We start from the raw sequence: 10,400 nt of genomic DNA on the forward strand, positions 1-10,400 counted from the left end.
GCCCCCGGGACTCACTTGCCTGCTGACTGGTTCGCTGGGGATGCAGGGAGCCACTCGAGTCGGGGAGGAAAGTAAGGTTTTGGCCGCAGCCATGCACTGGCACCGGGAGCAAACACCGGGAAGGGCCAGGCCTGGGGTTTCTGAGCGCCCCAGGATGCTGTCCAGTGCGCCCACCGCTGCCTCTGGTACTGTCGAGGCTGCCCAGAGTTGCCGGCCCTGCTGGAGGAGCGGCCCTGGCGAGTGGCCGCGGGGACTCAGCCCGCCTTCCACTTCCGGGAGCAAGCAGCTGAGAGGCAGCAGGACCCCGGGGGGCTGAGTCAGCGCCTTTCTTTGGCCTCTACTCTGTGGGGTTGTCCAGGAGCAAAGGACCCGTAAATGTCACGTCTGACCCATTGGGTGGCGTCTGGCCCATGGGCAGAGGCCTGGGGAGTGTCATCTGGCCTGGGGCAGTACCTGACCCTCTCACTCAGGAACGCCCCCGCCTGTATCACCCCCCGCCCCCGAGGAGGAGCTGAGTGTCGCTGAGCAGTGTTGTCACCAGTCATTGCCCCTGAGCAGGGTCAGGAAGATGCTGAAGGTGCGTGTGCCACCTCAGAGGGGCGGGCGCCGTTGGTCACACGGCATGTCGCTGGCACCGGTGAGCCGTTCTGAGCTGCAGTGGCCCCCCGCGTGGGGACCGAGAGGTCCCCCGCCCCACTGCACCTCATAGCCCCTCCACAGGCTCCCCTGAGTCTTGCCCTTTCTAGAAGCCCTGTCCCTGAGGGCTCAGCCCTCCCGCCTCCCTGGAGCTCAGCTTCCCGTGCTCAGTGCCCGGCGGTCTGGGTGGCTGCAGAGCTGGCTTCTGGGCCACCCGGGGCATTTTGTCGGTTGTTGAGAACCTGAGTGTGGCCAGGCTAACAGAGCGTCGGAGGGGACTGTCACTTGGCAGCTGGGAAGGGGAGGGCCAGTACTCCCTCCCGTGAGCCCATGTGGACACAGGGACTGGGGAAGTTTTCAACCTTCCTGCACCCATGCTTCCATGCCCCGGTCAGTGGCACGATATCGTAAGCGCCTACACCCCAAAATACATGTGCGGACGTATTTATGCAGGCCATATGTGGCTTCTTGTGTCCCTAGAGCACGTACAACTTCACACACACCCGTCATTCACGTGGGATCAAAGCAGGGGGCACAAACCCACGCAGACGGTTCCCCGTCCCTGTCCGTCCCTCCCAGAGCAGCCCCGGTGTCGCCCCCTGTGTAGGGTGAGGGACTTGGCCAGTCAGCCCGTGACAGTGGTCATCTTTTCCTGGGTCGAGCTGAAATGCCGGGAACCAGTGCCGTCCTGGCCACTCTGGGGGCGGAGTTTAGTCATGTTCCATCCATGTTCCATCCACAGTGTTGGGCAGGCACTGCCACCTTTGTCCCCAGGAATGACAGTCTGTCCCCGTCCCCTCCCCCAGCCCCTGGAAGCCTCTGTGCTGCAGTCTCGTGGGGCTCTGTGTTTACTCGGCCGGGGCCCAGCGAGCATCTGTGGCCTCAGGAGGCCCCTGTCCCAGCAGGAAGCGGCCTGGTGGGCGCAGCGGCCCCGCGCTCACGCTCCACTTGCATTGCAGGGACCCCCATGGTGCAGCCGGCCGGTCGGAAAGCCACCCCGCAGGCGGCGCCCCCGGGGCCTGGCGCGGAGGGGGAGGCCCCATTCAGGAGGCGGAAGAGGCATCCAGACGAGCCCGGCCGGTTCGCCGTCGCCCTTGTCATCATCTACCGGACCCTAGGCCAGCTCCTGCCCGAGCGCTATGACCCTGACCGCCGCAGCCTCCGGTAAGGCCTATTTCCGGAGGATTCCAAAGGGCTTCCCCAGGCATCCGTGTGAGGACATTCTGCTGTGAGCCTGGGCCGTGGCCACAGACCACAGCCCTGAGAGCCCCCCGGGATGAGGTTCTGGGCATCCAGGTGGCCCTTCCCTGGTGCTGCCGCCTGGCCGGAGGTGACCAGTCCCCCACACGTGCCCCATCGCTCACAGAGCCGCCGCCACAGCCCGGGGCCCTTCTTGGGGACAGCGGCTGGGGCTCCGGGTCTGGGCCTCCTGGAGAGATGTCTACAGTGCGTGCTTCTGGGGTCGTCGACGCACAGATTTGAGACAGGCATCTTCTAACTGTGCCTTTCCCCGTGTTCTCCGTCCCAGGCGTCTTCTAACTGTGCCTTTCCCCGTGTTCTCCGTCGCAGGCTGCCCAACCGGCCAGTCATTAACACGCCGGTGGTGAGCGCCGTGGTGTACAGCGAGGGGGCTGCCCTGCCCAGCCCCCTGGAGAGGCCTGTCCTGGTGGAGCATGTCCTGCTAGAGACCGAGGAGCGCACCAAGCCCGTCTGCGTGTTCTGGAATCACTCCATCACGTAAGGGTGTCGCCAGCGTGAGGACCCTTCATACCCCCACCCCCCCGGAGCTCTGCCCCTGTGTGTGGGGTCGGCCAAGGCTGCTGGAAGCTGGGATGGACTTTCGTGCAGCTGGGCGCCTGTTTCTGTGCAGCACAGACAGACGTGCCCTCACATCGTGCTGCAGACGGATTGAGTCGGTGTCGCCAAGCAGGGTTCCAGCCGGGAGCTGGTGGCCAGCGGGAGCGTGCGGACGCCCAGCTGCAGGGGGCTCGTGCTGGGAAGCAGGCTTGGCTGGGCAGGGATCTTGCGGCTCCTTTATTTTCCAAATTCTAGTTAATGAGCGAGCAGCATTGTGCCGGCCTGTGAGAGACGCTTGGCTTACAAAGGCGAGAAAGAAGGGCCACTTTCATGGCGAGAGACGTGCGAGGGACGTGCGAGGGGCTGTTTGGCAGGCACGAGGCGCGGCTGTCTCTCACGGCGCAGGACTGGATCTTAGCAATTAGTTATTGCCTAATTACCCTCTGTGCCTCCGCGGTGCTTCTCATCCCCAGATCTTGGGGCTCTTGGCAGACACGTATTAGCCTTCACTGGCCATTTTACAGATGAGTAAACGAAGGACCAGAGAAGTTACTTGATTTTCCCAGAGGGAGGGAGGGCGGGACTCTCTCTGCGCCCGAGACACACCCATAAGCAGCTTGTCATTTGGGGCTTCGCATCAGTAACAGGGAAGTCATAATTGGGGCCTGCTCGCAGGCAGCTGCCGTAAAACATTGTGCAGTCTGAAGATGAAAGTGCAAAACGGACGTGGGGTATTATTTCCTGAAGCGCCTAGACTCAAAGAAGGCTGAAATACATAGCAGCCCTTTTAACAACTGACTAATGTTTCCAACAAGAGGGCGTGCCGCTCGCCCGAGACATCCCCGTCGAAGTTTTATTGTGAGATGACACAGAAACCGTGAACTTCAGAGGGTTGCTTCAGGGCACTCCCCAGCCACAAAAGGGAAGGGAGAGTGTCCACGCGGTCCCGAGGGCTGTTGTCTTCACAGCACGCGACGGGGCGGGGGGGAGACGGGCCGGCCTTGGGGGTGCTGGATGGGCTTCCCCAGGGGCGGCGGGGCCTCAGAGACCCCCCTGGTGGAAGGAGTCCCTCTCACGCCTGCCTTTTCTCTGCAGGATCGGGGGAACGGGAGGGTGGTCGGCCAAGGGCTGCGAGCTGCTGTCCCGGAACCGGACCCACGTCGCCTGCCAGTGCCGCCACACGGCCAGCTTCGCCGTGCTCATGGACGTCTCCAGACGTGAGGTGGGCGTGGCCCCCTGGGCAGTCCTGCCCTCCTGGCAAGTGTGTCCAGGGATGAGTCCCTTTGGAGAGTCAGCGCGGCCCCAAATTGAGTCCACAATTTAAGCCCGTGTTCAGGAGGGTTGGCCGGAATCTGCCAGGATTCCCAAAACAAAACTCCTTAGAAACTCTTTTCAAAGGGGCTGGGTTGTAAATTAAAAACCCGGTGGCAGACCCCCAAGCCTCAGCTCAAAAAGAAAGCCCTGGAAGAGCCTCACTTCGAAGCCGGACTCTCGGTGTCCTCTTGGATGGCGCTGTGCCGGCCCCACTTTAAATTTTAAGGGAGAACAGAGCCGGCTGTCTGGAACAAAGGGAGGGTCTCCCGTGAGCACCGCACACACTGGCCCGGAGACACAGAAGAAGGGGCTTGGTCAGGAGCCCCCGAGGCCAGCTGATATTTAACCTCTGGCGTTTTCCTGGGCCTGGGAATGCAAGGCTCTGGGAGCCTGCGGGTAAATAGAGGGAACAGGGCCACGGCCCCCAGTGGGCGGGTGGCAAGGTCTTCCTGGGCTCCGACGTGTGCAGATGCTGGTTCCTAGGAACCAGAACAGAGGCCTGGGGGCCTCACCCTGGCACCTTTTCTTCAGGCCTGGGATGTATCCCGGGAGGCCAGGTCATTGTCCCTCCCAAAAGCTCTGTGGCTCGCAGGTTCCTGTCACATTGTTGGGTGGGTGACTGCTGCTGCTGATGGCGGCCAGGGAGACAATAGGGAAGGGTGTGGCCTTCGGTCTTCCCCTGACCGCCAGGCTCCCGTGGGCAGGTGGCACTTTTGAGCTGGGAGCCCCAGGTCCTGGCCTGGAGGAGGTTAGTTATCAGTAGTCTTCATCCATGTAGGGGCGGGATTGGGGGTCGACCCCTAGCCGGGGTGCTTGCGATGCCGGGAGTGCGGCAGGAGGAAGCTGAAATTCAGGGAGAAGAAGTGGAACTAGAAGAGGGCTCACTGCTCCCTGCCCCGGGGCCTCAAAGCCAGTGCTGGTCCAACAGCAGGAGGCAGCCCCTGGGCCTCCGGAGGGCAGGAGGAGAGCCCTGAGCCCTGAGCCCTCAGACTATGGGGCCCAACCCCCTCCCGGCTCCCCAGCAGCCCAGCTCCCATGCAGCCGTGGCACACCCGCCTTCTTTGTGCAAGCCCCTCCCGGCTCCGAATTTGGGGCGGGCAGGCTGTGCATCTCCAGGATGGTAACATTTATGTATGGAGGGTTGTTTTGTTTTAAACGTCTTTTAAAACATTTTTTTATTGGGCAAAATACACAGAATAGACATTAACCACCTCAGCCACGTGTAAGTGGACACAGTCCCGCTCCAGAACTTTCCAACGCCTCATTAATCCATTTGGTGTTTTCCGTGGTTTCCAGCAGCCTGAGAACCGTGTCAGTCGTGCTGGCTCTGCCCATAGTAAAGTCGACCTTAAAGTGCCTTTCCTGTGCAAAGCCCCATCAGGCCAGTCCTCATGTCCCCCCGCCCACCCCCCGCCCGCAGCACGGAGATGTCCTGCCCCTGAAGATCGTCACCTACGCTGCTGTGTCCTTGTCGCTGGCCGCCCTGCTGGTGGCCTTCGTCCTCCTCGCGCTGGCACGGACGCTACGCTCCAACCTGCACGGCATCCACAGGAACCTCATCGGGGCGCTCTTCTGCTCCCAGCTGGTGTTTGTGATCGGGATCGCCCAGACCGGAAACCCGGTGAGTTCCCGGGCCGCTGCCCCACCTCGCTGTAACTGACAAAGGAGCGGGTGGAAGTGGCCGCCACGGAGACCGGAAGTGGGTCGGCCTCGAGGGAGGTGAGGACGGGCGGCGAGCGGCGGCTGGAGAGTTTCCGTGGGAGGCCTGAGATCGGAGCCCCTGTGCAGGCTAGAGGAGAAGGGAAGGGGGAGCTCATGGCCCGGGGCAGGGTCCCTGGGGCGTGGGGTAGGGAGCAGCCTCGGAGCGGGTGGGACAGGTGCGGGAGCAGCGCCCGCGGAAGCCGGGAGCTCTGTGGCTTCAGCGGTGCCTGCCTGGTGGCAACGTGATTTTCCATTTTTACAGCAGGGATTTACAAAACACAGGGTCAGCACGCTGACCCCGGAGCGGGTGGGGGCACGGCTGGAGGCGGAGGCTGTGTGCCCGGCTTGACACACACGCTTGCGCTCGCTGAATCCCCCCGGGCCCTGGGAAGGGGGAGCATCCCTTCCCACGGAGAGGCGCCCGGGGACCGGTGAGGATGAGCGAGTGCCCGTGGCACACAGTTCCCTCGGTGCAGGTTCCCTACGTGTCCATCGCGAAATGGGGACCCTAGAGTCCTGAGGTGCCGCGAGGCCGGCTGATTGGCACATGTGTGTGTGCAGGGACTCGGGAAGTCGAGGTTACTCTCATCTAATCCCAAGCTCTCCGAAGGTGAGCGGTGGGCTCCCGGTGGCCATTCCAATATGGCCAGCACGTGCTGTTGACAGATCTGTTACTTCTTCCTTCCCCGTGCGGCGAGGACCTGCTGGTTGTCACTGTGTTCCACCGACCCAAGACCCAGGTCCAAGAGGCCCTCCCGTCCCCGCCCAGGGAGCCCCCTTTCCTGGCACGGACACGAGTGGTCATCGTAGAGTGTCATGTGCCAGAATGGTGCCCTGGTGGCAGGTGGGGGAGCCATGCCTGGTTAGGGAAGGACTGACCATCCAGTGGGAAGGGTCCAGTAGAAATCGGGACAGGTTGGGGAATCTGGTCCCCCAGAGCCTGAGGGGCCATGCCGGGCAGTGCCGTGTTCCTTTTGCAGGCAGCTTGTGCTGCGGAGAGCACAGCCAGCCAGTTAGGAAGCTGCCCAGAGGTCAGAAGAGCGGCAGAGGGGCTATCCTCATGGGCCCGCTGGGTGGAGGCGAGGCCCAGAGCCGAAGCCAGAGCAGCGGGCGGGAGGGGAAGGGCAGGAGTCAGGGCTAAGTGGGCAAGGAGGGAGGAGGAAGGCGCCTCAGTTCTCCGGAAGGGGGACGAGCAGGGGAGGACACCCCAAAGTGAGGTGAAAACTGAGACAGAGTGGCTGGTCTGGGTGTGGCTGGCCAAGCCCTTGGAGGCCGAGGGGAGGCATCTCCCCCACGTGGAGAGGAAACGTGTCTGTGGGAGTGGGTCAGCCCTAGGAGAGGAAGCGGCATAAAAGGCAAAGAGAGAATGTTCTGGCTAGCTGGTCAGGGCTGCTGGCACACTTGAGCTCTTCCTCGTCATTTGCTGCTGGCAGCGGGCTCCCCTTGAGACCCTCTGGGGTGGCCAGACCTCCTTTGGAGGAAGGGGGTAGGCAAAGGCAAAGCGTCACGGGAAGACGGCCTCGGTGGCCCCGGGGGCTTCTTCGCCGTGACTCGGGGAGCACCAGGCCTGGCAGAGGACACCCGCAAGCGCAAACTTCCTTGCTGCCCTCCGGGGCGCTCCCCGTGGTGCTGGGCCGGGGTGGGGGAGAGGTGCCACCCCCATGTGGGGCCCTGCAGGGTTTGCGTGCATCCAGCCAGGCAGGGGGACCTCTCCCTGCCTGTCCTTATCAGCGCATCAGACAGGTGAAGGCTCATCTCCAAACCCTTCAAGCGTGCCCTTGAGTGGTCTCCGCAGAGGCAAGTCACGCCTTGCAGCCACATACCGCGTGTGAAAGCCGCGCGGCTGTCCGTTTCTTCCAGCCGGAGCGCAAGAGGAGGAATGCTGGCCGCGTATCATTCGGGGGCCTTGGCACCTCGCCTGGGTTTTATGGGTTTTCTGTAAACTCACAATCCCATCTCTGGGCGAGGTTTTTCATCTCCCAGATTACTGGCAGGTTGAAATGATTTATTAGGCATTAGCATTTTGTCTTTGTTCTGTTTCTGGAAAAGGTAGTACATTTAGGGCAAAAGTCTGTACACGTACAGCCCCATTAAATTTTAAAATGTATCTCTAACACTTCTTTTTTTTAAAGGTGGTTTTGTGGGTTTACTTTTCACATGACTGAAGGCAGCCAGCCGGCCAGCCTCCTCCCCGTTGTCCTTTGTCTAAACCCACTGTGCTTTGCATGTGGGGGACCCTGGGAGTGTGTGGTGTGGGGCTCCCCCAGCCCCAGGCTCGCCCTTGGCGCCCGGGCTGATGGCTCTGCTCATGGCCCAGGGCAGACCTCCTGTCCCCCGACCGTGGGGTGCGCGGCGGAGAGCAGGTTGTCCAGTCGTAGTGTCTGGGGCTGTCTTCTCTTCTGGTTCAGTCCTGTTTTGCCGCGTGCCGGACAGATGTTCGTGCTAAGGGAGTTTCCTCCCCGCCTCTGGGGTTCTGTTTCTGGGGAGAGGCTGCCCGTGCAGGCTGGCAACGGCAGCAGGTGTCACGCATGTTCCCACCCAGCCTGTGCTCGGGTCAGCTCCCCACAGGGTACACTGGCGGGCAGCTGACGGAGCAGAGCGGCCCCCATTGTGGGTCAGGGTGGTGGCCCTGTGTCTGTTGGGTAGAGGGTGGGGGGACTCCTTGGCGGGGACACTGAGACCCTGGGAGGTTGCACTGATGGCATGGCAACCAGGACCAGACAGAATGTCTCAGGAATGGGGCGGGACTGGGCGGGACTGGGATGTGGCCTGGGGGTGGGACAGCTGTGGGGTCCGCATAGGTTGTGGGTGGGGCCAGGAGAGGTGTGACTAGGAGGGGGGAGCCAAAGAGTGGGCGTGGGACCAGGAGGAGCAGGGGCTGGGTGTGGGTGTGGCTAGAAGGGGCAGGGCCTGGGGGTGGGAGGGGTCAGGAGTAGGGGTGGGAGCAGGAGGGGAGGGTCCTGTGAGTGGGACCAGGGCCGGTGGGGGTGAGGCCAAGAGGGCCTGGGGCTTTCTCTTCTTCCCCTCCACGTTACCCCTCTCCTCAGCGCCTGCCTGGCTTTTTAGGACCTTGAAGGGGCACCTGCTCTCCCCCAGCTGGGCAGCCTGGGGGCCCAGCCAGCACAGCCCCTCCCAGGGGGCCCCACGTGAGGCTGCTCTGGGCCAAGGCAGGAGCTCTGAGCTCTTCGAGGTCTGGCCTAGAGAACCTCACGGTAGATGATTCACACAGAGGCTGGACTCCCTGTGACCGCATCCTGTCCCCAGCCCCTCCCTGACACTGCTTTCTTCCTGTTCTCAGGGACTTTGGGTTGGCTCGCCAGGGTCGGGAGAGGGCGGGATGCTGGGCCTCCACTGCCCTGTGGAAGTGGTTTTCTCTTCCTGGCACTTGGGCACTGGCTTGAGGGCAGCCCTGCCTGGCCGAGGACAGGGACAGACAGACGCGTTCCCATGGTCTGGTTTTGGCGGAAAGCAGAAGGCTCTGTTACCTTGTTGGAGGCGGGAGGACCTTATTTGGTGGTGAGGTCACGAAGCACGAAGGTTCCCCCTCCCTCTGGCCACTGCTGAACCCTGCAGACACCCCCACAGGGGTGCTGGGTAGCAGGTGGAGGCCAGCACCGCAGTCAGCCCGCAGCCTGGGCTGGCTGCTTTCGTGCTATTTCTTTTAAATTTAAATGCCTGGAGGAAAGAATCTGGAGCCATGACAGGAAACTACGTTTCCAGCTTCTAATGAAAACGCTAGAGGCTCTGCCCACCCCCTGTCCTGTGGCTTTGCTCACTCCAGGCACCGATCTGGGTTGGGCGGTGGTCTCCGCGGCCCCCCGGTGCCTCCCTCCCCGCCCTCTGCTCCACTTGGGGAGCGGAGACACGGCGCCTCACCGCCCAGCCATTCCTGTGTGAATCACACAGAAAAACCCAACTCACTCAGTTTCCTTCCTCCGACCTGCAGACCCTCACGTTTGCACAGTGCGCGGACTCGGTCCCTGCCCTCCCCCCTGGTGCTCATCTGGCCCCTGGTCCGAGGGTGGGGTGGGCTCCCTCGGGGCGGGTGCTGAGCCAGCGCCCCGTGCCCTGCCCCCACAGTTCCTGTGCACGGTCGTCGCCATCCTCCTGCACTACGTCTACACCAGCACCTTCGCCTGGACCTTTGTGGAGGGCCTGCATGTCTACCGCATGCTGACCGAGGTGCGCAACATCGACGCTGGGCCCATGAGGTTCTACTATGTCGTGGGCTGGGGCATCCCGGCCATCATCACAGGTGAGGACTGGAGGAGCCGCCCTGTTGGGGTGGCCCCGGGCCAGGGGCCCACCACTGCTTGGGGAGCCCATGTGACCTCGCCCACCCGGGAGCCCACAGCCGGTGAGCCTACACCCCTGGGCCCGGGCGGGCCAGCTCTCTGGCCTCCTCTGGGTACCAGACACCCAGCGTGACTGGCCCCTGTCAGAGGAGGCCCTCCCCGCCCTTGCATCTGTGCCGTGAGTGTGATCACTCGGTGCCCACTGGGGGGTTGCGTCTCTGCTCAGGGGTGGTGTGGGCTCCTTGAGGGCCGGGTGCGAGTCCGCTTAGGGTTCTGTCTGTGGCACCGAACAGACAGAAACTCCACGTCCGCCCGGCGTGTGGGTGGGTGGGTATGTGTGTGTGTGTGTTCTGTCTGCGGTGTGTGTGTTGTGTGTGTGGGATGTGTAGTCTGCATAGAGTGTGTGTGTATGTGTGGGAAGGGTCTATATGTTGTGTGGTGTGTGTGCGTGTGTACCCTGTAGTGTATGTGTGGGGTGTGTGTGGTCTGTGTGTACTGTGTGTGGTGTGCGTGGTCTGTATGTGATGTGTGTGGTGTGGGTGTGTGGTCTGTATGGGATGTGTGTATGTCATGTGCGTCGGGTATGTGGTCTGTATGTAGGGTGTGTATGTGCTGTGTGTGGTCTGTATGTGATGTGTGTATGTAGTGTGTGTGGGG

At 62.4% G+C, this 10,400-nt stretch overlaps 1 protein-coding gene across 2 annotated transcripts in view; it reads left to right on the plus strand.

Annotated features, from left to right (window-relative positions):
• LOC111157611 (cadherin EGF LAG seven-pass G-type receptor 1) overlaps window positions 1–10,400 on the plus strand; it is a 134,048-nt gene that overhangs the window by 115,229 nt on the left and 8,419 nt on the right. For both annotated transcript variants that reach the window (XM_022519170.1, XM_022519171.1), the window contains exons 21-25: window positions 1,596–1,800; window positions 2,206–2,373; window positions 3,529–3,655; window positions 5,168–5,368; window positions 9,529–9,703. In XM_022519170.1, the coding sequence (XP_022374878.1) occupies window positions 1,596–1,800; window positions 2,206–2,373; window positions 3,529–3,655; window positions 5,168–5,368; window positions 9,529–9,703 (876 nt within the window). The remainder of the gene's footprint in view (window positions 1–1,595; window positions 1,801–2,205; window positions 2,374–3,528; window positions 3,656–5,167; window positions 5,369–9,528; window positions 9,704–10,400) is intronic.

The sequence above is a fragment of the Enhydra lutris genome, unplaced genomic scaffold (assembly GCF_002288905.1).
Source record: "Enhydra lutris kenyoni isolate GAN:26980312 unplaced genomic scaffold, ASM228890v2 scaffoldscaffold55, whole genome shotgun sequence".
NCBI lineage: Eukaryota > Metazoa > Chordata > Mammalia > Carnivora > Mustelidae > Enhydra > Enhydra lutris.